We start from the raw sequence: 26,203 nt of genomic DNA, 5'->3' as shown, positions 1-26,203 counted from the left end.
TGTTTCTGCATCAGTTTGGCATAATCTCAGCCCAATCTGGTGCATCCTATTTCTATTTTTGCCAAAGGTAAATCAAAGTTGAGTGAGAAGATACCAGGTTTGATCCTTTCTGGAATCCTCTGGTCTTAGCAGGGTAAACAGTCGAGGCACAACAACAACTGGCTGCATAGGTCAGAAACAGAAAGATCAGTCAAGGTTCTTCAATTCTGAGCATGTCCGTTGACTTCCTCCATGAAAGTGTAGGTACTAGGTTAGACCACAGTCAGTCAGGATTATATTGTCTGGCACTGCCACCTTGCTAAACAGGAATCTGAATAGATTTAGTTCTGCTTATTTCAGATAAGTTCTATATGGATTCAGAACAGATCTAAAACCTCAAATGGGACATCCATGAGAAGTTATGAGCCAGCAACAGCAGGATTATATTCCACCAAAATTAATAACCTCTTGGCTCAACATATACCTGACTCTACTATTAGTACCAAGCTGGGGATAAACCAGGTTCTATAAACAGCAGAAGAGAATTCAAGGAGCGTCACCAGGCATATGTAAATACAACTTGCCAAACTGATTAAGCTAAAATATATGACTACATATGACAAACAGTGGAACACTGTAGATGGAACTAAATAATTCCACAGCAGATGATCAGATCAAATGTCTGTTATCCAGTTATGAAAGGTGTTGACCAATTAAACCACTCATGGGAGGATCCAGCATGGGAGTGCAAAAATAAGGTGGAAGCTTTTGTAAGTTCCTTCTGGTAGAAGGACTTGTTAAATGATCCATCTTCCTACTGCGAGGTCCTTACCATCATAGATGCCTTTCCCAAAATGGCTGAGTACACTGGATACACCAAAAGCTGTGTAGGCTCCAGTTACATCTCAGCTGTGGATGCTGAAGACATTGAAGAATTTTGCATACTGCAGTCTAACTGCCCAGTAAGGTAGAATAATGGTATCTACCTGACAATATAGAAAAGTGCCCTGACACATCCTTTTAAAAAAACAGGACCAATCTAATCTAGTCTCATTATTCTACTGAGTTGTCAGGAAAATCACAATGCTTTCAAGTAGCACTCCTCTGATAACAACCGATATTCAGTGGGGGTTTTGCCATCACCTCACAAACCTGTGATCTCTTCTGTGTAATAGAACAAGAGAAACATATGCATGGGGAGACCAAAACCCAAAAATTCCATTGTAAAACATACATCACCCTGAAATATTGCCATTTTGTCATCATTGCTGGATCGACATTCTGGAATTCTTTTCTGGGAACTCTGGGAATAGTTACACACACACACACACACACACACACACACACAACATGAAAGAGGTTAACAGGCTATTCATCATCACTTCTTATGGCTAATTAGGGATGCATAATCAATGCTTACCTTACCAGGGCCACCCATACTTTATGGAAAAATAAAAGTAAGATTTATACTACCCTAATGATGCAAGAATTCTGACACTCTTGTTTATTCATGAAATCTCATGCATAAATCAATACCATGCAAAAGTCAGTGGTTGCAGTGGAAGTGTCTTGTATGCACTTGTGAAATCAACAGGAATGTTGTTCTGTTTTTGGAATCTTAACGTAATCACAATAGCTCAGTGCCGAGAGCTAGAAAATCGTTACAATGAGAATATATTGGAAATTGCTATGACTAGTTACGACAAAATGGGAAAAAATGAAGGGGAAGAGGAAATGCCAGAAGAACTCAGAGCAGTAAGAGAAAGGATTTTCCTACATGAATGTTCCATGTTTATATTTGAAAAAAATCAAGAATATGAATTTCTACAGCTTTGAGAAATAATATTCTTCAGAATACATAATATGAAATGTTTCTAGAAAGGTTTTCATATCTCCGCATGCATAAGTGGCAAATTAGATAGCTTTCACCAATCTTCCTGTGAAGCTGATTATGTGGGGGTATAAGAGCACAGTACCGACAGATGCTCCATCTTGTTTCCCCTTTATCTCTCCAGCATCAGTATTGGAACAATTAAAGCTAGAGATCATAAATAGTAAAGAGTCACTAAACAATTCACTAAGGAAATAAAGATAAACTAATTTATCTAAGAATGTGAAATGCACCAACAGAAGGAGCAGTTAAAGTAAAACATAGTAAGAAAGCTAAATAGTAAACAAAAAACAGTGGAAGGAAAGGTTGGTTGGGTTAGATTAAGATCTGTTATCAGAGGCTTGTACACCTGCATAGACTTGCACTGTCAAATGGCCTGTTTCTGTGCTACCGACGCTACATCAGTCCTGGACACCACATTCTCCAATTGCATCAATTTAATTTGATGCCGTGGATCAATGAAAAAGCAATGCAATTTCTTTTAATAGACATTACAATGCACATTCTACCCCAAACTTTACCTGTTTCTGTCATACACCAAGCATGCACTGTGCAGCATCCTCCCACTAAGGTTTACAAATTTATAGCTCTGGCCATTCCCCCACCCCAAATGCAGTACCTAATCCCAAGCCCAATTCTTAGCAGTTGCTCTTTGACCTGCCCAATCTCAAAATGCAGCATCCAGCTCTCATGTGACTTCACATACAGTGAAGCTGATTGCCCGGATCCAGGGGGTCATTGTTTAAGGATACAGAGCAGGCCATTTAGGACTGAAATGAGGCAACATTTCTTCATCCAAAGAGTGGAGAGGCTGTGGAATGCTCTGCCACAGAAAGCGGTTGGGGCCAAAATGTTGAATGTTTTCAAGAAAGAGTTAATTCTTAGGACTAAAAGGATCAAAGAGTATAAGGAGAAAGCAGGAACAGGGTACTGAGTTGATGATCAGCTATAATTGTATTAAATAGTGGAGCAGGCTCAAGGGGCTGATTTGTCTACTCCTGCTCCTAGTTCTTATTCATGGGATGTGGTTATCTTTGGCGAGGCAAGCACTTATTGTGCAACCCTATTTGCAGAGAGTGCAGTTAAGAATCAACAGCCATAATGCTATGGGTCTGGAGTCATATGTAAGCCGGGACAGGTCAGGATTGCAGACTTCCTTCCATAAAAGGACAGTAGTGAACCAGATGGGTTTTTAAAACAGTTGACTGTTACATTCAATTAACATTTTTATCTCAGATCTCTCATGAAGTTTAAATTCAACATTTGCCATGGTGGGCTTCAGAACCCCTATCTCCAGAACATTAGTCTTATGTTCTAATCATTGTTTAACAGCCATTGCCCTGCCCCGTTTTCTCTTTATGGGCAACAGCCTTTGTCAAGACAAACTAAGTGTCAGGCCACTATTACCAGAGAAGAAACACTATTTCTGCAGCTAACGTTTCTTTTGAACTGAACTAATAGTAGAAGGAGTTAACCAATTAATCCTGAATTGTTTTGGAATATCCAAACACATTAAACAAATTTAAAACAAAAAAACAAATATTTGCTTTCTCAACACATTAAATGTTATATTTGTTCCTTTATATAGCTCTTTGTAGATAAAGATACAGTAATCAACACAGTTAATGCATCACATGACATGCACCTGCTTAAGATTGACAACCAAGAAGACAAGATGGTAACGAAGGCAAATGGCTGGGCTGCGGATATGATTGAAATGGTAAGGATAACCAGACACTTTAGTTTTACATTTAGTATTAGACAATCCAGATGAACAGCCATAAAACTGGAAGTCCTCCTGTTTCATTTAATGCTGTTGAAATCAATGGTATCTGAAAATGCATAAAATTATAACTCCTGACAGTCCAGAAAAGTAAAAAGTTAAACATCACAAAACACCAGGTTATAGTCCAGTAGGTTTATTTGGAAGCACTAGCGTTCAGAGCGCTGCTCCTTCATCAGGAGGTTGTGCTGATGAACCACCCGATGAAGGAGCAGTGCTCCGAAAGCTAGTGCTTCCACATGAACCTGTTGGAGTATATCCTGGTGTTGTGTGATTTTTAACTTTGTCCACCCAGTCCAACACCAGCAACTTCAAATTAGAAAAGTAAATATATTGGACCACTACATCTATCCCAGCAGTTCTATTATGGCAATTCTTTAGAAAAATGCTGAAGAACATTTCTGCTTTAAAATCTGTAACTGGGGGAAAAATCCTACGAGTTTTAAAAATCCTTCTAAGGTGGAAATCACAGCTGATAACCATCAGTTATCAATCGGCCAGTTGAAAGCCTATTAAACTATGTTATTCTCCACATCGATTACAAATTGCAACATTTAGAATTCAATTAACCCTTGGACAACACAATGGGTCCTTCTAAAGATGTCAGAATTCAAAGCAAGAGAGAGAAAAAAGGACCTAACCATAATCATTTTCTTTGCCTGGTGAAACAATGACCCATTTGAAAGTAACATCGCAGTCATTTTGCCTCACTTATGATAAAGTCAGGTTGCTAAAACCTGGGCAGAACGCGGAGAATGATCTTCCAGAGATGTTATCAGGCAGGGTTCTCAGCCAAAGGAAATACAAAGGAGGAAGATCTTCTGAAAACAACTGCTATTCTGCCAAAACAGCCCAGGTAATCTGCAAGTGCCACTGCCACAGAATTAAGGAGGAACCCAAATTCTGTCAATCTGATGAGTCCATCTGGGCTGCAAAACGCATTGAACAATTAACTGTTGCAGCTGCTGAATCTGACTTCAATGTTCAACACCTTCATTTCAGAAAGAGAAACTTCAAGAGATGACAGGCCGACATCAATCTTAGAGCTTGATCTTACTTTCATCTTTATATGACTATTGCTTATTTTTATCCATGATTAATCTCTGTAAATGTATTGTTAGTGAAGAACCTTACCATTTTACTTGAATAACTACAGCAATAGTTTACCAATACTTACCTCTCTTAAGACTACAGGTTTGTAGCTACTTTTAATAGAAGTGTCCTCATTGAGTTTAAAACAAATTCCTTGTTCAAGGAACAGCCTAAAGAGATGCTTGGTGTGGTTATGACAATACTTATGAAAGCCTTAGACTCTGAAAGAAAATGCTTATGTTTTTAGAGTGCCTTTTGTAACCTCATTCTTCTAACAGGTCGATAACTAATGAATTACTTATGAAATGTACTCTCTGTTATACAATATGAAATATAGTACCCTGTTTTAGCACACAGGATGCTCCCACAAATGACAATGTGATAACAACTAAATCATTTCTTTATTGATGTAACTTTTAGGGTAAATAGTGGGCACGACTCTAGACAGAGCTCGTGATCATCTTCAAATTAGTACCATGGGATGTCTTATGCCCACATGGGCCTCAGTTTAATATGTCACTGATTATTTTTAAAATACAGCCTCATTAGATCTACATTGCTGTTTATCCTCCCCTGAATCACTTAGTTTGCTACCTCAGCCAGAGCTGTTAAGACAGGCAGCATTGGGAATTATATACTTTTTATTGGAGTAAAAGGGAAAAGCATAAATAAGTAAAAATGTCAACCCACAACTGTGTAATGACATCCGTAACCGACTTCTAGGTAGATTTAGTTGAAAATGAAACATTCAAAATTGCCAGATGGGGAAAAGAAAGCAAGGTGCTCTATCAAGTCTCCTCATTGTTACGGCATGATGGTTAAACAAATCTGCTGCCATGGCCCATGCAATTTCCAGGAGAGGCCAATAATAGAGGAAATATCTTTAGAAATTTTCTCTTTCACCCTCTCAGGTGAACAAACCAGTCCAAAGTATCATATGTTTCATAGTAGATAAGCACCTTTCCAATTGGAGGTAAACACACAGGATTGGACAGGGATGGTTAATAGAGAAAATAAAATAAAACTAAAGCAAAATTAAGGAAGAAACAAATGATTTAAATTGCAACACAGTGATGTGTTTTTTTTGTTCTGCAGCTGCACACAGATGAAATAAATCGCAACCGTAAACGAGTTTTAGAAATTAACATCTATGTCAGCCACTGGCGGGATGAGCTGGACTTCCTGGAGCTCCAGGACACGAACTAACTTTTATATATAACATTAAGAGGGAGAGGTTGTACAATGTGGCTTTCAGATCCTGGTGCTCCTGTTCTATGTAGGCTCTAAGATAATCAGATTTAACGTGGGTTAAAGTTTTTAAATTGTTCACCCTTCCCCAGGTATGGCCTGTCTACTCTCATCACCTTTCCACTCTGTAGTTATTGGAACCGTTATGAGACATTTATTTATGTAGTGCCTTTAATGTAATGGAGACTTAATAGTTTCCTATTAATGTCTCCATTGCATCTGATGGGGCAAAATAGCCTCATAGCCAGAGCTATTCTTTTTCTGGGAATCCCTTATTTCTTGGAGTTGACCTCAAACTGTAATTCTTTCAGCAAATTAACATTTGTTACTATGCTACAAACAAACATTCGCTACCTCACATGTACATCATTTCTTTTAATTTATTCTTTCCTAGTGCTCTTTCTACATTTTACGAGAATTTCAAATGCAAACTTAGTACTTTCTTACAATTTTAACCCTTTTTTCCTTCTCCTTGCAGCATTGTTGGATCCCTAAATTGTGAGGCATTTTGTTCTAACGCAGGACTGTGCATATTTTAAAATATGACATTGATGTATGAAGAAAACTCCACACAGAATGTGAATTAACTAAAATCAATACTATATAAAAAAACTTTATTCATTAAAATGCCTTCATTCTCTTTTCTCAAACGATATCTTTTACTTTGCAGCTTTTAGTGCTATTTTGGATATATGTGTATTGACATTTGTTATTTTGTTTGTTTTATAAACAGATGTTAATTTAGGGAAAAGTGCGGGAATGATGATGAGGACATTGGGCTGGAAATCAGTGGCCCAGGTCAATGTCCTCAGGATGGATGTGGACAATAGCTGGTGAAAAATTAATTAATCTAATCAAAAACTATAAATTTGTCCAAGTAGATACACAATGATTTATCTGAAATTCCAAAACCCAAAAAGCTCTGAAATCCAAAGTTTTTTCGTGGAGTGTGGACCATCATTTTGGTATGCAAACAGGTGACCCAACTCCACACCCACTCTACCCATGTCACTCATATGTGACGTGGTGGCGTGGCCCAGCACTGGCAGGCATCAATTGTGTCTCAGCGCTCGTACTATTCACATGTGCATCTGCTGTGAGGTTTTTTTTAATTTCACTGTGAAAATGTCATTTATTCCAAAATATTCCAAATTCTGAAAAACAATTGGCCCCAAAGCTGTTGGATAAAGAATTGTGTACCTATAGCACAATGATGAATCTATGATAATGAAACATCTGGTTTACAATTGACCTTTAAAATAAGCTGCTTTAAAACTACTGTTTTCACTTGGGGTGGGCTAGATTTGATGCCAGAACCACAGCAACTCTTAAATACCTCTGAAATGGAATCTACCTAATTCTAACAAACTATTGCAGCAAAGGTCAAAAAAGGATGAAACAAGGCAAACCATCTAGCTTTGACCTCGGCACAGTTGAAGACAGTGTAGAGTCAGCAAGGCCCAGTGTTCAAAAATCTTCCTGATTTAAGTTTGACATAACTATTCACACTGCCTTATACATTACAAAACTGTTCCAGCTACCACCACCAACATCCCTGGGTTTGTCCTGTCTCACCAACAGGACAGACCCTTCATAGCTGGCAGCAATGGCATACAGTACAGGAAGCTGCCCTGGAAGTCCTGAACATTGTCTCCGGACTCCATAAAATCTCACGGCATCAGGTCAATATAGCTAAGGAAGCATCCGACTCATTACAACCTCAAGCAGATCAGTACAATTAGAGATTGAGAACAAATACTAGCTTAATCAAATTAGTGACACCCACATCTCCTGCAATAATTTTAAAATGCAAATTACAAGTTTTTTTGTTTTGCAAATGCATTGCTCGTGGCTGAAAGTTATAAACATGATCTGCTCCAGAAAAATCTTTTAAAAATTGCAGGTTCAAACATCAACTTAACACCGATCACAATGGGATCCATGGCACTGAGCTACACAGAACAGAAACAATAATAGAAACAAAATTGCAAGTGCTGGAAATATGAAATAAAAACAAAGTTATGGAAATACTTAGCAGCAGGGCCACATGATGACAAGGCTTAAAGACGCCCCCATAGCATTAAAATGTATTATTTTGATGGAAAGGGCAGTAAAGATGAAAAATATCAAAGCTTTATATTTACATATATACATTGGCGGTGGCACAATAAGAAGTAAAACTAATAACCTAATCAAAACATAAATAGTTGCTTGGTTCTTCAGAACTTGAATATTGCTGAAAAAAATATTTTGTTTATCCTTTTCATCTTGCACTCACAAGGCAATATGCAAAAAATTACCAGAGGAAAACAACATTTATAGTATATGAGAAAAGATTGCTGATTGATGGTGAGTGATCTCTAATACATGGAGGTGTTGCTATGATGAATGCACCAATTAACGATGACTGACAGTAAACTGCCAAGCTTTGTTTCAATTATAAATAAGCCAGTTGATTCCTACCTTGAGTTGTGCTCTTTTCAATTCAAGAATTGACATCACAGCCACTCTCTGGTTTACTTCTCAGGGCTAATAATTTGAATACAGTCCAGCATTTTGTAGTAGTGTAAAAGAATATGTATATTTGTTGCATAATAAAATCAAGTAGAGTTTTTGAGTCAGCAAGATTTAATGAAAATCCAGCCCAAGGGTTATACACATTTATTTTCCTCTGCAAATTTTTTGCTGCCTGCCAATAAAGCCCTTATAAACTCAAGTGCTTTGCAAGAGGGATGGGATGAGTGATTGAGGGGATAACTGGGAAGCAGGAGACTGTGATACAATAATTAGGGAGTTGGCTGAAGGTAAGTCAACAATGTTGATTTTGAACTGAAAAAGCAAAATAGTTTTAGAAGTAAATATTAAACTACAAATTTCAAACCATCTGTGGTAAAAGAAAGAAAATGCCTTTTAACTTTTTAAACGAAGTAGTAAACATTAGATTCAAAGTAAGAGCAGATACAAATAAATTGGCTAATGGAGTTAATGTGAATAATTGGCCTCTGAGCCAGAAGGCCAAGGATCAATTTCTATCTTTTCCAGAACTGCATAATTGCATGTCTGAACAGGTTGATTACAGAATATCTTTCATAGATTGCTGAGTGATAATATGATCAACAGAGAACAAAGTGGGGCTCCTGCTGTGAAAGCAATGAGCAAATAACAAGACAAATAGTACTTGGGATGATAATGGAAAGTAACTGACAGATTATTCCCTCTGTGGAATGCACTACCAGTGCTGTGATTGGTAAATGACAAAAATAAATCAGTTATCAGAGAAGAATGTGCATGCAATTTCCTAAAGCATTGCATTTTAAATCATTGAAGCCTCAGAAGTGTTTTACTGTACTAGGCTGGCAAGGGAAAGCAGAGGCTTTGCAGTACAAAGGGAGGCTATTCAACCTATAGTTTATTCCAATTCTCTCAGTAGAGCAATACAATCAATCAATCAATCAATCAATCAGTCTCAATACCCTCAAGTCTGTTTCTAAGGTCCTTTTTAAAAATTGCTGATTATCTCCAAGTTGCCAAGACATAGCAAAGTTGATGAACAAAAATTGATTAATATGGAATACATCCTCATAGAGATATCAAATAAAAATGCAGAAGAGCTGTGGTGAACTTATCTAAAGCTCTGGTTAGTAGTAAACAACTGAAATACTGCATCCAGTATTCTGGTCACTACACTTTAACATCCTTGAGAAGAATACTATACAGCACAGACTTACCATAATGGTTGCAGAGGGAAGGGCATTTAGCTACAGGGTTAGGATGGAAAAACAATTGAAATGAGCCCAAGGAGTACACAAATAATAATTTATTTCTTTATTTCTATGCAAACTTATTTTGAAAAATAATACTCACACAAATAAGACTACTGCTGTTAAATATTAGGGTTTCGTTTTTACAATATAAATCAAATCATTAATCCCCAAATTTTCATGGAATCAGTAATTTAATTAAATACAAGCAGTTTTTCTTAAAAAAAAGAGACAATTCTTTGAACTTGAAAAATTCTTAACAAATAGGGCTGTTCAAACTGAAAGACAACATTTTATTATTTTGTATTTAATCGTAGATTTTCAACTATCCACCCAAGACTGTACAGACAATTGGTTGCTTTAGTCCTGCAGTAACTTGTGTTTGACAGTAGAGCTCTCTGAACACAGATGGACAAACAAGGTTCCAGCAGCTGTGCGTGATCGAAGCTCATACAGTTCATAGTCATGTGCCCATTCAATATTTCCCCACATTTCAATCTGGGGAAATAAAAGATGTGGACAAGAGTCACTTTTATGCTTATAATACTAATTCCAATCTGAAACTATGTAAAAGATTAGCACAGTTTAAGATAACAGGCATTAGCAAACACATATTTGCTTGTTGGTTGAGTGTGTTCACAGTTGAAACAGAACATGCTGACTCAACCAAGGGCACAACAAAAGCCAAAGTCATGGGATCCTCCTGTTATGGGATCCAAGATCATTCCCACCTGCATTCCTGAAAGAAGAAAATCTTTATTAAAAAAACTACTGGAAATGACATTTGAGGTTCAACTCTCAATATTTACAGCAATTCGTTAATTTTTTTATGAAACTGCCGTGCCATTGTCTCAGCCCTCTATTAGAAGAACTTGGCTTATGTCAAAATTGAAAGAACTGTTCTACAGAATGGTCAAGCAATAGTCTGACATAGTAATGTCCCCAAAAACATGTTTTATACCCAATGTCCCAGATACAAACATAATCATTTCTGGATAAGCTCTATCCTACTTGTTGGACAGAACCAATACAAGTGGCAGTAGCACTGTGATATATAGTTAGGGAGTCTACCACACTGACTGAAGTGTCAGTCAAACATAGGCAAGGCCACTTTCTACCCAGTTGATGAATTAGTACTCCCAGTGTTGAAGACTACCTGGATGAAGCACTGATGGTAACAAAGACAGAGTCTACACAGGTGGACATCGATCTCCATCACCAAATGTGGGTCAACTGCACCACTACTGACTAAGTCCGAAAGAACATAGCTGTTAAATTGGTTACATGGCCTGTGGTGATGGAACTCATGAGACGCAGAACCAACGTGATCTCATCCTCATCAATCTATCAGCCACGTGTTCATCTGTCCATGACAGTATTGGTGGAAGTGATCAACACACAATCCTCATGGAGATGAAAGCGCATGTTCACATTGAAGATGTGTCGCATTGTCTGACACTACTACTGTGGTAACTGGGACAGATCTAGATCAAATTAAACAACTTAGAACTGGACATCCATGACATTCTGTGAGCCATCAGGAGAACAGTATTCACCCACAATTTGTAAACTTCAGACCAACATGTTCTGACACTACCATTACTGTCAAACTGGCAGAGATCAACTTCAATGAAGGATGTAGGCCACTTCTCTATGGTTTCCGGAACTTAGGCCAGCCATCTCTAATATGCTAATACCATCATTAATTAACAGAGCCAATCCTTCACCTTTTTCTACCTTCATATCTGACCTAAGTGTTTTGTACCCCATCCTGTAAATACCCTGAGAATATATTGATGTTTAAACACACGTATTAGGGGATCTTCCCAGTCTGTATTGATGTGTTGCAAAATTGGCAGAACTGTTACCTGCACTGCCAGAGAGGGTATGGAGATTTTGTATAATCTCAAAACAAAAAAAAAGCCACAATGCTACAATGTATAATTTCTCATCACAAACTGAGTTGTATTCTCAGTTATCCTACAAGAAGCAAGCTTGGTCTCAAATTGCTCGCATCTTTTCCAGATTTGGTTCAAACAACTCAATGAAACAGACCCAAAGAAAACCCACATTTCTCCACAGTCATGATTATAACCAAACAACCCTCGCACACTAGGTTCCGTAATTTACGTACAACACAGAACAGCCTGCATGCTTCACAATGCAGGGAGCAGAAAGCCAAATCAATGTCACTGAGTAACTAAAGGTCTGAGGATTGGAGGAGCACCCAACAACAACATCATCCTCACCTGATATTGTTCCTCAAGTCGAGACAGCAAAACAGCTCTCTCCACATCCAAGTTTCGGTCAATTAGATTTAATGAAAGAACAACGGATTTCAACTGATGGATGACATATTCCAGACCTATGAAAGTAAAAGCATGAACAGCAAAAATAAGCAGGGCAGTGAATTCAACAAAGATTCCTTCTGATTGTAAATTTAAAAAGGTTGAGTAGTTGGCAATTAGCAAGTGAGAAGTGAATACCAAATGACCTTCTTCCCCAATCATAATAGTTGTTTTTAAGAATAGAATCTCTGATTGAATAAAAATAATTTCAGTTGTAGGGGTGAAAAGCAAGTTCCTTCCTCATTGTATAGAAATCCATTAAAGCCTTTTGCCTTATATGTCTATTCATTGAAAAGCAGTAAATGTAATGGAAAGCATGTTCAGAACAGACTGTTAGATTGTTATCCTGCTAATCCACCATTTATTTCACCGTATTCTTCAAAAGCAAAGTGAATATTTTGTAAAGAACAATCTCATTCCTAATTCTCAATTTCCATTTGCCTATTCATCTATCTGGATCGCCAATCGTTAAACACGGATTGGCAATTTGTGATCATGGCCCTTGGAACACTCATTCAGTCACTGTAAGCCTGCATATTTATGCCCATGTTCTTACTTCCAGAATCTTTTGATTATAACACCAGTCTACTCTATGCACTTACGATCTTCACTAATTTCCCTTTCATAGACACCCAATGTTTCTCCTCAAAACCAAAGTGCTTCCAAATGTTTTGCTGTAGGTAAGGCACAACAGAAATGAAACTTGTGATTCTTGCCCTTGATACAAGAACAATTAGGCCATTACAACATTCTAAAGGAAAAAGAAACATTATTTTAAGTTTTACCTTCTATTCCAGAATATCTGGCTATGACAAAGACTTACAAAATCACTAACCTACAAGTGCCCAGAAATTGTAAGAGGAGAGGTGCTGCTCAAACGTCTGCTTAGTTTCCTTTGGGATGTTTGGTCCCAATATACTTGTGGAAGTGCCAATCACAACATTATATCTGTTTGAAAAATGCAAAAATCAGTATGAAACAAAATAAATCAGTGAGATCACAGAGCATTAACACTGGGCACCTTGTATTCTGGGTGACTCCCTTGCTCTATGATCAATTAATGTGGCTGAAAGACAATGCAAACTCATCTAAACCCTTAACACTATGGCAGTCCCAGTCTATGTTTGGAAAGTTAAAATCCCCTACCATAACCACCCTATTATTCTTACAGATAGCTGAGATCTCCTTACAAGTTTGTTTCTCAATTTCCCTCTGACTATTAGGGGGTCTATAATACAATCCCAATAAGGTGATTATCCCTTTCTTATTTCTCAGTTCCACCCAAATAACTTCCCTGGATGTATTTGCAGGAATATCCTCCCTCAGTACAGCTGTAATGCTATCCCTTATCAAAAACGCCACTCCCCAATCTCTCTTGCCTCCCTTTCTATCCTTCCTGTAGCATTTGTATCCTGGAACATTAAGCTGCCCAACCTTGAGCTATGTTTCTGTAATTGCTATGATACACCAGTTCCCATGTTCCTAACCATGCCCTGAGTTCATCTGCCTTCCCTGTTAGGCCTCTTGCATTGAAATAAATGCAGTTTAATTTATTAGTCCTACCTTGTCCCTGACTGTTTGACTCACTTCTGTTCTCAACTGTACCAGTCTGAGATTGATCTCGTTCCTCACTACCTCCCTAGGTCCCACACCCCCACCTTACTAGTTTAAATCCTCCCGAGCAGCTTGAGTGAATCTGCCTGCCAGTATATTAGTCCCCTTCCAATTTAGGTGCAATCTGTCCTTCTTGTACAGGTCACTTCTACCCCAAAAGGGATTCCAATGATCCAAAAATGTAAATCCTTCGCCCATACATCATCTCCTCAGCCATGCATTCATCTGCTCTTTCCTCCTATTTCTGCCCTCACTAGCTCATTACTCCGAGAGTAATCCAGATATTACTACTCGCAAGGACCTCCTTTTTAAATTCCTGCCTAACTTTCTGTAATCTCCCTTCAGAATTTCAACCTTTCTATGTTGTAGGTTCCAATGTGGACAATGACCTCTTGCTGGCACCTCTCCCTCTTAAGAACATTCTGCACCCTCTCAGAGTCATCCTTGATCCTGGCACCAGGGAAGCAACACACCATTCCAACCACCCTAACACAAGAGCAGTAGATGTGATCTATATGGACTTCAGTAAGGCATTCGACAAGGTTTCCCATGGGAGGCTAATTAGCAAGGTTAGATCTCATGGAATACAGGGAGAACAGCCATTTGGATACAGAACTGGCTCAAAGGTAGAAGACAGAGGGTGGTGGTGATGGAGGGTTACTTTTCAGACTGGAGGCCTGTGACCAGTGGAGTGCCACAAGGATCGGTGCTCGGTTCTCTACTTTTTGTCATTTACATAAGTGATTTGGATGCAAGCATAAGAGGTACAGTTAGGAAGTTTGCATATGACACCAAAATTGGAGGTGTGGTGGACAGTGAAAAGGGTTTCTTCAAATTACAACAGGATCTTGATCAGATGGGCCAGTGGGCTGAGAAGTGGCAGATGGAGTTTAATTCAGATAAATGCGAGGTGCTGCATTTTGGGAAAGCAAATCTTAGCAGGACTTATACACTTAATGGTAAGGTCTTTGGGAGTGTTGCTGAACAAAGAGACCTTGGAGTGCAGGTTCATAGCTCCTTGAAAGTGGAGTTGCAGGTAGATAGGATAGTGAAGGCAGCGTTTGGTATGCTTTCCTTTATTGGTCAGAGTATTGAGTACAGGAGTTGGGGGGTCATGTTGCGGCTGTACAGATCATTGGTTAGGCCACTGTTGGAATATTGCATGCAATTCTGGTCTCCTTCCTATCAGAAAGATGTTGTGAAACTTGAAAGAGTTCAGAAATGATTTACAAGGGTTGGAGGATTTGAGCTATGGGGAGAGGCTAAACAGACTGGGGCTGTTTTCCCTGGAGCATCAGAGGCTGAGGGGTGACCTTACAGAGGTTTATAAAATTATGAGGGGCATGGATAGGATAGATAGACAAAGTGTTTTCCCTGGGGTCAGGGAGTCGGAACTAGAGGGCTAGGTTTGGGGTGAGAGGGGAAAGATATAAAAGAGACCTAAGGGCAACTTTTTCACGCAGAGGGTGGTACGTGTATGGAATCAGCTGCCAGAGGAAGTAGTGGAGGCTGGTACAACTGCAACATTTAAAAGGCATCTGGATGGGTATACGAATTGGAAGGGTTTGGAGGGTTATGGGCCGGGTGCTAGCAGGTGGGACTAGATTGGATTGGGATATCTGGTCGGCATGGATGGGTTGGACCGAAGAGTCTGTTTCCATGCTGTACATCTCTATAACCATTTATCAACTGAAGCAATTCTCCATTAAGACTCTTAACTAAAACGCCAATTGAATGTTCCGTTTAATACTCCCCTTCAATAAGCAAAGCTGGTTATGTTAATTTGTCACCGATGAGGCAAAGTTTTGACTCTCTGTCCTAAACATTCAGGATATCCTCTTCCACTCACCTGTTCTCTATCCATTTGATGACTGGATCCCATTCATTTCTCTGGAGCTCTACTAAGCCAGGTGGCTCCTCCACTCTGTAACTAGTCAAAAAACAGAAATAAGAGTAGTTAAGAAAGGTCCATTTTAAGCTCATCCATCAAAGAAAGCCATGAAATCATCTCTTAGCTCCAATCATTTTCATCCACCTTTGTATTTTTTCCTCGCTGTCACTAAGCTCTTTCTATACAATTGTTTATTAGACTTTGTGCCCATCCGTGCACCTCAATCTTGATCACCATGTTCATCCTTCTCCATTCTCCTTACAGAGATTGTAAAGATTAACCAGGAAGGTTCAAATCTACAAATCTTGCAAATCACCTATTTTTGTCCTTTCATTTGTTTGTCTGGCTTCTGGTCAAGTAGCTATTTATTCCAATAAATCAGACGTCTGTCCCCTAGTTCATTATCATATACTCATGAAATGCCGAATGCAGGGAGACACACTTCTCTAGTACTTAACTAATGTTGTAGTTTAAATGCATCAATAAGATCCTCAAACCAAGTTAATGAGTTTGTCTAACTAAGATGGAATGCACAACCCATCTGTCGAGACAAACAAGTCCAGAAAACCTGGTGCAAATTGGCAGAGGTGATTTACAATCTCATTGGAAGCCTGCCTGATCATACAGCAAATTAAAACTTCAAGTGTTCACTACTCAGATTGTCTGGCAGCTTGTGCATGAATTTCAGATACATGTTCCGAGGGGTTGAAGCTCACTGTCTTGATTGCAGCTTTCATTGTATTTCATGTATCATGAAATTATTCCAGTGTGCCATCTGTAAGCTAGAATGAGCTCCCCGTTTAAAGATTCCTGGAGAATATACAACTCTCAAGAATTCTGTACAGAGCTTCCATTAAATATTATCTGATTTCCAAATGTTCACCACGTCCAGCGCAATGGTGGATGACATGGACCTGAATCAGCAAATTTGCACCAACTTTCAAACCAGAGGCAAAAAAACCCCTAAACCAAATACAGAGGAACCTCAATTATCCAAATATTGGACTATCCAAAGGAGATCTCAAGGTCCCAATAGAAACATTACATCAAAGACATGTTACCAACACTGATCGCGTGGTTAAACAGACACCGTCTCCAAATGACGGACTTCCCGCCGTCTCTCTCTCTCTCCCCACACTTTCCGTGGTGTTCTACAGAGGGGTGTACCCTAAAGCCCCTTCCTCAGATAATCTCTCCACCATTGTCCTGTACAGGGTAAAGGTGGAATCTGTCAAAAAGTTGCAGTAAAAATTGGTGTGTGTGTGTGTACGTGCGCTATTTGGAGATCTATCCCATAAAGGCAGCAGCAGTCTTGTTGGTGTCCAGTCTGGCTGCCCCGGAGAGGGGGCGAGTGTGGGGGGGGGGAAGATGTGGGTGGGAGCAGTGTTGGATGGGTTTGGAGGGTAGACTGGGGGGGGGGGGGGGGGGGGGGGGGGGGGAACAGTTGGACAGGGTTGGGGGGCGGGCGGGGGGGTGGTGTTGGATGGGTTTGGGGGTGTGGGCGGGTGGGACAGTTGGACAGGGTTGGGGTGGGGGACAGTGTTGGACGGGATTGGGGGGTGAGCAGGGGGCAGTGTTGTACGGGGTTGGGGCAAGCGGGGGAACAGTTGGACAGGGTTGGGTGGGTAGGGGGGGCGGTGTTGGACAGGGTGGTGTGGGGCGGGCAGGGAGCGGTGTTGGACACGGTTGGGGGTGGGTGAAGGGAGGTGTTGGATGGGGTTGAGGGTGGGCAGGGGGGTGATGATGGATGGGGTTGGGGCATTGGTGGTATTTGGTGTTGGATGGTGATGGGGGGAGCGGGGTCTCACGCTGTGCTGCTGCCTCATCTCCTGAATGGGGAGGGGGTTCAAAAACTCCGAGCTCCAGAGGAAAGGCATTTAACCGAATAATTGATTATCCAAACGAAATAGTGCCCACTCGTCTTGTTCGGATAATCGAGATTGCTCTGTACTGACCGATTACCTGACTATAAAGGTAAGGAGTAGGGAACTCTACATCTTACTAAGACTGTAAAATATTGTTAGGATGTAGTTTTATGCTCTTGCAATTATCTCACCTACCAGTGGAAACAATTGATCATGGTAACCAAACTAAATCTTAAAGAACTCAATCAGGTCACACATAAACCTTTTGATACCTAGTGCAGACAAAATAATATCTCTTCTGTCTCTTTTAAAATTTATCCTATAATGGAGTGCCTAAAAAAATTCTACAGAATATTCAACAAATGTACAGTTCATCCCTGTACCAGTGCAATAGCAGCTTTTTGCTTTTGTATTCCAGATGTAAACCTAACCATGCCTTTTCCATGATCTTATCTACTGGAAGTTGGCACATTTAATGAACTGTGTATTTTGTGCTTTGCAAAGGTATCGGGAAATGCAGAGCAAAGATTGGTGAATACAGTTGAATACAGATCAGTCCAGCTGGTAGAACAGACTCGAAGTGTTAAACAGTCTACTCCTGTGCTTAGCTGTTTAATTTCCTGAGCTTTTCTTTCAAAATGCATTATTTTATATATTTCTACAATGAACTGCGCTAATCTCCTATCTGCCTAACCCATTACTCCACCTGTATTCTCTTTCAGTTTTTCCACAGTTCTCAGCATAAAATTAGTCTGCATCACCTGCAAAAGAATTAGTATCAAGAAAATTTCAGTTGCGTTCCTTCAGTTCTCAAGCCCTGAGCATATAGGTGTGTGGTGCAGAAATATAACAATGTCACTCACAGTAAATATGACTTACCAGACGGTATCTGTATCCAGGTATTTGAGAGCTGCCCTAATCAACTGTTCTTTTGTTCTTTGTGTGGGATTGTCCAGTGCGGTGTTGCATAAGGTTGTCTAATCAAAGAAAGGTTTAGCTTCAGGTAATCGTGGAACTTCAAAGTTCATCATGTGAAGCTTTGCAAGATATTCTGATATGGTAAGGAAATATAAAATCCCATTTGTGTAGCATCTTTCATAACTCAGGAATCTCTAAAATGCTTTACAACAATCCAGTACTTCTTTGAAGTGTGTCAATGTTGTAATATAGAAAACACAGCAACCAGTTTGCACACAAAAAGATTCCATAAGAATGCGATACGATCAAACAATAACTTCATTGATGGTTGTTGAGGGATTAAAATTGGCCAGAACTCCCCTACTCTTAACTGTATTATAGAATACACTTGAGGGGACAACTGTGCAGCATTTCCTCAACAAAGGTATTGTGAAAATTGTGGTCCTCTTTACCTGACCATCACTCTGTGACATGAATGAAATCAGGATTGGGGAAGCACAAATGAAGTTGGATGATTTATGGTTTCATACAATTTCAGATCAATATCACTGTTTATTTTTTCACGGGAAGTTAGTATCAATGGCAAAGCCAACATTTATTGTCCGTTTCTACTAAAGAAGATGATGGTGAGTCACCTGCATGGATGAAGTGGTTTGACAGGCCACTTCGAGAGCAGTTATGCTGTGGTTCTGGAGCCTTATGTAGACCAGATCAGGTAAGGGTAGCAGATCCCCTTCCTTAGAGAACATTCGTCACATAATGGGCGTTTACAACAGCCTATGATAATTCTGTCATCACAATTCCTAAAGCAATTTTCAATTTCGGATTATTTCAATTTGAATTCCTCTCGCTGCTGTGGTGAGCTTTGGATTCCTGACCCCAGGGAATTAGCCTGGATTACGAGTGCAGTGACATCACTACTGCTTCCAATGCTTCTGACAGTAGTCTATAAATGATTCTGTGATGACTTTATTGCTCCTCTAGATCCATTCATTGTTATTGTATTTGTTCCATTACCACCCATCTTCACTTTACATATTCTTACAATTGAGCCTATCACTGAACTTTCCTTATGTTTTCTCTTAGCACTTTTTCCTGTCCCTGAACTTGCTCAACACCAATTAATTTTCTCTTTTTCCAGTTCTACTAAAAGATCTCTGAACTCAAAGGTTAACACTGTTTCCTTCCCAAGAGTTGCTGCCAGAAATGCTGTTTTTTTCCAGCATTTTCTATCTTAGTTCCAAAGAGTTAAAGCTAACAACATGGGTAAATTAAGTCATTCATACACTCCAGTCTATTAAAAAAGCATAATTAAAACCAGATTCTACCAGATGCATGGTGAAGAACTGCAACGTGTCTCGCTGAGAGTCCCATTCTGTGGCGACAGCTATTGCCAGAGCTTCACTGGGGACTGTGAACAACTTTCCCTGAGGTGTCTTTAGTTTTCTACGATCCAGGTTTATCTCAAATGCTCCTCCTGCAAACACAATGAAACATTCCCTAAATCACTGGACTAAATTCCCTTAAATCACTGGAAGTCAGCTTCTGTGATAAAAGTGGTCCTGCCAGGACAAGAGTTAATTGCTGTAAACATCAAATCATTGACATATTATCCAGCATTTTAATAGATCTAGTATTTTCAGTAACATTGTTATTATAGCACCCAAATGCCAGTTTTACCCTTGTTGTCACTGCTAGTTAAGGCACCAGTTACGGAGCAAGTGAATAAAATAACATATATAGTTTATTATGTGAAACAAATTAATTCATACTCTTTACTTTAAATAGTAGAAATATAAACCAAGTTTGAATGTGTTAAATTACTTTGGTCTGGTTCAGTTTTAAAACTGTGACTAAATGGAGCCAAGCATGATACTGAAGGCATCAATTATCATTTTTCTTCTGGGTGTGGATCTGTTGCTTCAACTTACATCTAAGTGGAGCAATGTTCCTGCACCAGTTAGAGCACTGTGGTAGGAATCAAAACTCAACAAAAATGGTAAAGGTTAACAATCTGTCTAAATTCCACAGTTACATCGACCAGTATCTTCAAAGCACATTTTGGCAATTTGTTAAGGTCCCAGGGGCAAAGTGAAATAATTTAGAACATGGGATCATTGAACAGGAGACCATTACATCCTATGCCTTTAGATACTCTCTGTCAGTTCTCTGAAAGAGCTATCATTCTCTGTACTTCCCCGTTGCCCTGAAAAATTTATCTTTGACCTCAAAGACCCACACAGAAAATAGTTTCAATCATACTGCATTATTAATTGAATTACAATTTGCCATAATAGAAATTGGACCAAACATTTGAGGCAATAAGGTTTACAAATCCAGTTTGCAGAACATGTCATCGCCCTGTTAATACCTAAAGTTACCAAGTATACTGGAAGCATGCTAACAGTTCAGTAATGAGCTCAGTGTTGAGGTTCAAGCCTCTCCAGTGATTAATTACACACATCCCTTCTGGCACTTTCAGCAACAAGTACAATGTTCATTTACATACTACTTTTACCATAGTGAAATGTCCAAATGGGTCAAAGAGGTAGATTTTAAAAGAGTATCTTCAGGAGGACTGATAAGTGCAGAGAATTAGGAATGGAATTCCACAAATTAGGGTTCAGGGGTTGAAGATATGGTCACCAATGAAAGCAGGGAACAACATAGACAAGACTTGAAGGAGCAGACATTTCAGAAGTGATTACATAAATGAGGAAACACGAATGAGCTCCTGGATAGATTTGAAAACAAGAATGAGAATTTTAAAATCAACATGTTGCTTAACTTGAAATCAATTAGGTCAGCAAGTAAATGGATGATGGACGAACAGGAGTTGGTGCGAGTTAAGATTCAGGCAGTGATTTCGATGAACCAAAGGTTGCTTGAAGCCAGAAGACCAGGCAGGAATGGTCATCTAGAAATAACATAGGCATAAACGTGGGTTTCAGCAGCAGATGAGCAAGGCAGGGGTGGAGATAAGACAAGTTCAGGTCGTGGAAATATGCAGTCTTAATGATGCACAGAAATATAGTCAACAGTTCATCTTGGAGGCAGATATTCCCTTAAGGTTGCGACCAAACTGGTTCAACCTCAGATAGTTGCCCAGAGAGATGTGGCGTCAGAGAATAGTGATTGAAGTTAGTGGTGGCCAAACATAGGATATTATGGAGTAAGTCATTTGTGACTTTGAGGAGGACTCATGACAGGCTAGAAACCTAAATGGCTACACGGTATTTTTTTAACCACTTTTGGATACACTTCTGCTACGACTTAGCCATTTAAAGGTAAACCTGCTCAGCAGGGACAGCATCTGCACAACACCCCATTATATATTAGTAAAGTCCTGAAATCTTCATATAGTGCATGTTAAGCAGATCAACCACAGTGTCAAATTTGTACACAGAAAGGCCCTCAAAACAGCAATGAAACAAACAGTCCAGTTAATCAATTTTTGATTATCAAGGGAAGTTTACTGGCCCCAAGAGCAGGTACTTAGAGTCACAGGGATGTACAATATGGAAACAGACCCTTCGGTCCAACTTGTCCATGACCAAATATCCGAAATTAATCTAGTCCCATTTGCTGGCATTTGACCCATATCCCTCTAAACTCTTCCGATTCATATACCCATCCAGATGCCTTTTAAATGTTGTAATTGTACCAGTCTCCATCACTTCTTCTGGCAACTCATTTCATACACACATCAGCATGTGCGTGAAAAAGTTACCCCTTAGGTCTCTTTTATAGCTTTCCCCTCTCACCTTAAACCTATGCCCTCTAGTTCTGGACTCTCTCCTCCATTCCCTTTTCTTCGATAATGCATAAAACCTAGTAAATTGATTCCAGTCTCACTTTTAATTAGCACATGCACTCTCTGAATTTTCTCCAAAACTTCATGTGCAATAAAAATCCATCACACAATCTGGATTCGGAACAATTATTCCTTCATATTAACTGGGTCAAAATCCTCGAACTCCCAATGCAGCAGCACCCTGAGTGCACTCATATTACTGGCACTGCAGCTGTTTAATGCAGCAGATCATTGGTATCTTCTCAAAAGTAATGAACGATGGGCAATAAATGCAAAAGCCCAAATTCTACAAATGAAATAAAAAAGTGGCCACTGATAATTCAATATTTAATCAAATGATGGAATAGGCTTAAAATCTGATCATTTTTACAAACTTCTGTCTAATAACATTTCACAGTTTTCTAGAATTTTTTTCTGATGAGAGTTCCAATCGTTGGTTGCTTGGTTGAAAGAGATCCAGCACAAAATAAAAACCACTCACTTTTAAATATCAAACTGAAAAACACAAATCTTACCTTCCCCTTGAGAAATGCTAACATCCTGATAAAATCTCTTCCGCTCTAGAAATCAGCAAATTTAAAACATAATTAGATAACTTTTATTTATCAAACATAAAGAATCTGAATTTGCTGAAACTTGTGCCATAGCAACAGTGCGCCTACAACTTATGCTCTTATTGTGGTGCAGCAATTCTGCCCAATTATGGCGTGAGTGGTTTACACTATTACCCAAATGAAGCACAACTTTCTGGGACTTCTGTGCTATGCTCCAGGGACTTTCAAAGTATCAAGTAAATAACTCGAGTTTGCTGAATAGTATATTATTCAGTCACTGAGAGCAATGCAGAATGGACCTGAAGCGCTCAGAACCTGTACTCTATGCCATCAGGTTGCCTATCAGTAACATTCACTGAAATCCTAAATTTCAAATAAACAAAGAACAAGTGTTTTGACAGGCAGGCTAGATTACTATTTAGTTGACCTTATTCTTTACTCTAAACACAGACTACAACCAAAAACTGGGAAATAACGGTTTTGGATTCCATACAGCTTACAGCGGTAATTCTATACATCTCTTAACAACAATGTAGCAATGCTTGCTTTCCATATACTTGTACAGCAAATTTCAAAGGTTATGGCCAGAGAGTGATTTACAGCCATTGAAAGATCCTTTTAAGTGTGACTCTTTCTGTGGTATTCTCGCCAATCTGTTGACAATACGACAATGATCAGATAACATTTTAGTGATGCTTGTTAAGGGATAATATATACTAGAACTCTCGATAGAATTCCCCTGCTCTTCTTCAAATAGTTTAGAGCTTTTGCAGCCACTTGAGAGGTTAGAGGGAACCTCAGTTTAATGCCTCGTCTGAAAGAGTTAATCTCAGCAATGCCTTTTTTGTGTCAACCTGGATCCTGTCTGTGGAATCGGCTGGAATCTACAATTCTGAGGCTCAGAGGCCAGAGTAGACGGCACGGAGACACAGGTGACACTTTGTGATCGATTCCCGGTTCCCAATCTCTCTACGTTATGTCAGGAATGGTTTGCATTGCCTCCGGCCGCCCACCTGCTGCTGGGTACCGCCGCCGCCACTCCACCGTCTTCCCCATCACCTGGGAACCGACCGCAGGCCTGAACTGAGGGAGGACCCGGGCCCAGAGACGGCTCAACATCGTCCCACTGCCTCGGCAGAGGAATCACACCAACGGGGCGGCGGCTGCTGCTGCTCCTGTCGCTCACTCGATCAGACACTGAGCTCCGACAGACACATTCAGCACCACTCTCTCTCAGGGCATCGCCATGTTCCTGACCTATCACCCCCGCAAGCACCGCCCACATGCATTGACGGACGTTCCCTGTATCCAATCACAGCGCGGCATTGACACGTCGATCAAACTACAGGAGGGCGGGACTTCATCTCCCTGGTCTGAGACAATCCCATCGCACGGATTCCTTTTCCAACTACTGCAAGGTTCCTAACCTGGACTTTACCTTTCAGACTTGAGGATGTATTTTAATTCCTGCATAACGCTGAAAATTATTGTTAAATAACTATAAATCTCTTTCCATAGAGCCTTTTATGGTGTACAAGTCAATTAGGCACTTTCTTAATGTAGTCACAACTTGAATGCAGGTAAAAACAATGACTGCAGATGCTGCAAACCAGAGTTTAGATTAGAGTGGTGCTGGAAAAACACAGCAGTTTAGGCAGCATCCGAGGAGCAGGAAAATCGACGTTTCAGGCAAAAGCCCTTCATCGGGAATACAGGAATTTGCATGCGGAAAACGCAACAGCCGTATGTATGTTTACCATGAACAGAAATGGAATAAAAGACCAGCTCAGCATATTCCTATTAAAGATATGATTGAAGATTGTATCATGAGATTGTTTCCTTGTGCTCCAAGTGTCATTTCAGCTTGAGTGTAAAAGTTAATAAATGACAAATAGTACTGAACTAAAATTGGAGCTGTGAGCTGACAAGTCCTCTGGACCTGATTGCTTTCATCCTCATGTCTTAAAAGGGGTACCTAATGATGTACTAGATGTGCTCGTGTTAATTTTCCAAACTTTGCTAAATTCTGGAAAAGTCCCATTAGACTGGAACATAACAGCTGCAGTTGATTTCTGAAGGAAACTCTCCTCTGAAGATATTGCCGCTCTCTCCCACAGAGTTCTTGTTAAAATTGTATATAATATAATACAAAACAAAGAACTGCAGAATCTGGAGCTATGAAACATAAATAGTAATTACTGGAGAACCTCAACAGGTCTGGCAGCACCTGTGGAGAGAAAACAGAGTTAACACCTCAAGTCCAGTGACCCTGAGTTTAGAACTGAGTTACCTCATCCAATGTCTTTTATAAAACAAAGAATTTTAGATGGTGAAAATCTGAAACAATAACAGAAAGTGCTGATGAAACTCAGCAGCAACTGTGGAGAGAAAATGTACTTAACATTTCAAGCCCAGTGACCTTTTAACTAAGTGCAAGTAAATCATTGCTGCACCTGGAAGATGTGTCTGGGACCTCAGATAGTGAGGAGGGAGTAAGCCAACGGGCAGGTGTCACACCTTCTGCAATTGCTTGGGTGTGGGGAGGGATTGGGAATGGAGGAGGAGTCGACCAGGATGTCCCGGTGGGCTGTCAAGAGAGGGAAGGGAATATCTATCTGGTGGTGGTATCCTGCTGGAGGTGGTGGAAATGGTGGCCAATGGTGTAGCAAAAAAAGAATACACCATCACTCAGTAATTCTCAAAATAATGTACATTTAAGAGGCATTTGGATGGGTATATGAATAGGAAGGGTTTGGAGGGATATGGGCTGGGTGCTGGCAGGTGGGACTAGATTGGGTTGGGATATCTGGTCGGCATGGATGGGTTGGGCCGAAGGGTCTGTTTCCGTGCTGTATATCTCTATGACTCTATGTATTTCTGTTTCAATTCTTTAAATAATAGGCATCTAAATAAATAATAAGTCATCTATACCTTATAGCTTTTTAAATCAATTCCACTTATTCCTTCTTAACTTATCAGCAGCCCATTAGCTGAGTGCTAGCTGATTGAATATGTGCACTGCTGTTAATGTCCCTCCATATCTTGTTACTACAAAGTGCACTTAGTCATTAAACCTGCAGGTTGTATGCTCATTTTATATCAAAGCCAAAGCACTTTGCACTGACTGCAGTCAAAGTGAAATCCTTGTGTCCAACATTAGGCATATTTGCCAATTAATCATATCATCTTCTTTAAAAATAAAGTCAATATTTAACTAATGTAATAAAACAAAGAACTGGAAATCTGAGGCAAAATCAGAATGTGCTGGAGAAGCTCAATAGGTCTGGTAGCATCTGTACAAACAACAACAGAGTTAATTAATATTTCAAGCTCACTGACCCTTTGTCAGAGCTTAAACCAGTTGGGAGATGGTGTTATTATGCTGCTGATGGGGAGGGGGGGAGAAGAAGTGAGTTGAATAGATAGAGATGGTACCCAGAAAGAG

The 26,203-nt window shown here is 39.7% G+C and overlaps 2 protein-coding genes across 3 annotated transcripts in view; one reads left to right on the top strand and one right to left on the bottom strand.

The window, feature by feature from the left end:
- Positions 1-6,592, top strand: part of drc3 (dynein regulatory complex subunit 3) — a 63,142-nt gene extending 56,550 nt beyond the window's left edge. The window contains exons 11-13 of the mRNA XM_072559195.1: positions 1,611-1,734; positions 3,459-3,590; positions 5,841-6,592. Coding sequence (XP_072415296.1) covers positions 1,611-1,734; positions 3,459-3,590; positions 5,841-5,951 — 367 coding nt within the window. The 3' untranslated portion in view covers positions 5,952-6,592. The remainder of the gene's footprint in view (positions 1-1,610; positions 1,735-3,458; positions 3,591-5,840) is intronic.
- A 3,211-nt stretch (positions 6,593-9,803) lies between these two features.
- atpaf2 (ATP synthase mitochondrial F1 complex assembly factor 2) lies at positions 9,804-24,027 on the bottom strand. Of its 2 annotated transcripts, XM_072559189.1 has the most exons (8): positions 23,772-24,026; positions 22,720-22,764; positions 19,719-19,867; positions 18,352-18,449; positions 15,566-15,646; positions 12,938-13,050; positions 12,004-12,119; positions 9,804-10,252 (listed from the first exon to the last, which is right to left on the bottom strand). In XM_072559189.1, exons 1-8 carry the CDS (start codon positions 23,875-23,877, stop codon positions 10,115-10,117), a joined length of 846 nt encoding a protein of 281 aa, XP_072415290.1. In that variant the 5' UTR covers positions 23,878-24,026; the 3' UTR covers positions 9,804-10,114. The 2 variants fall into 2 exon arrangements, with proteins under 2 accessions (XP_072415290.1, XP_072415291.1); XM_072559190.1 differs by lacking the exon at positions 22,720-22,764 and having other exon boundaries at positions 23,772-24,027.
- Between the last annotated feature and the right edge of the window lie 2,176 nt (positions 24,028-26,203).

The sequence above is a fragment of the Chiloscyllium punctatum genome, chromosome 40, assembly GCF_047496795.1.
Source record: "Chiloscyllium punctatum isolate Juve2018m chromosome 40, sChiPun1.3, whole genome shotgun sequence".
NCBI lineage: Eukaryota > Metazoa > Chordata > Chondrichthyes > Orectolobiformes > Hemiscylliidae > Chiloscyllium > Chiloscyllium punctatum.
Note: the sequence above shows the minus strand (reverse complement) of the source record. Positions and strands in the feature narration are given on the sequence as shown.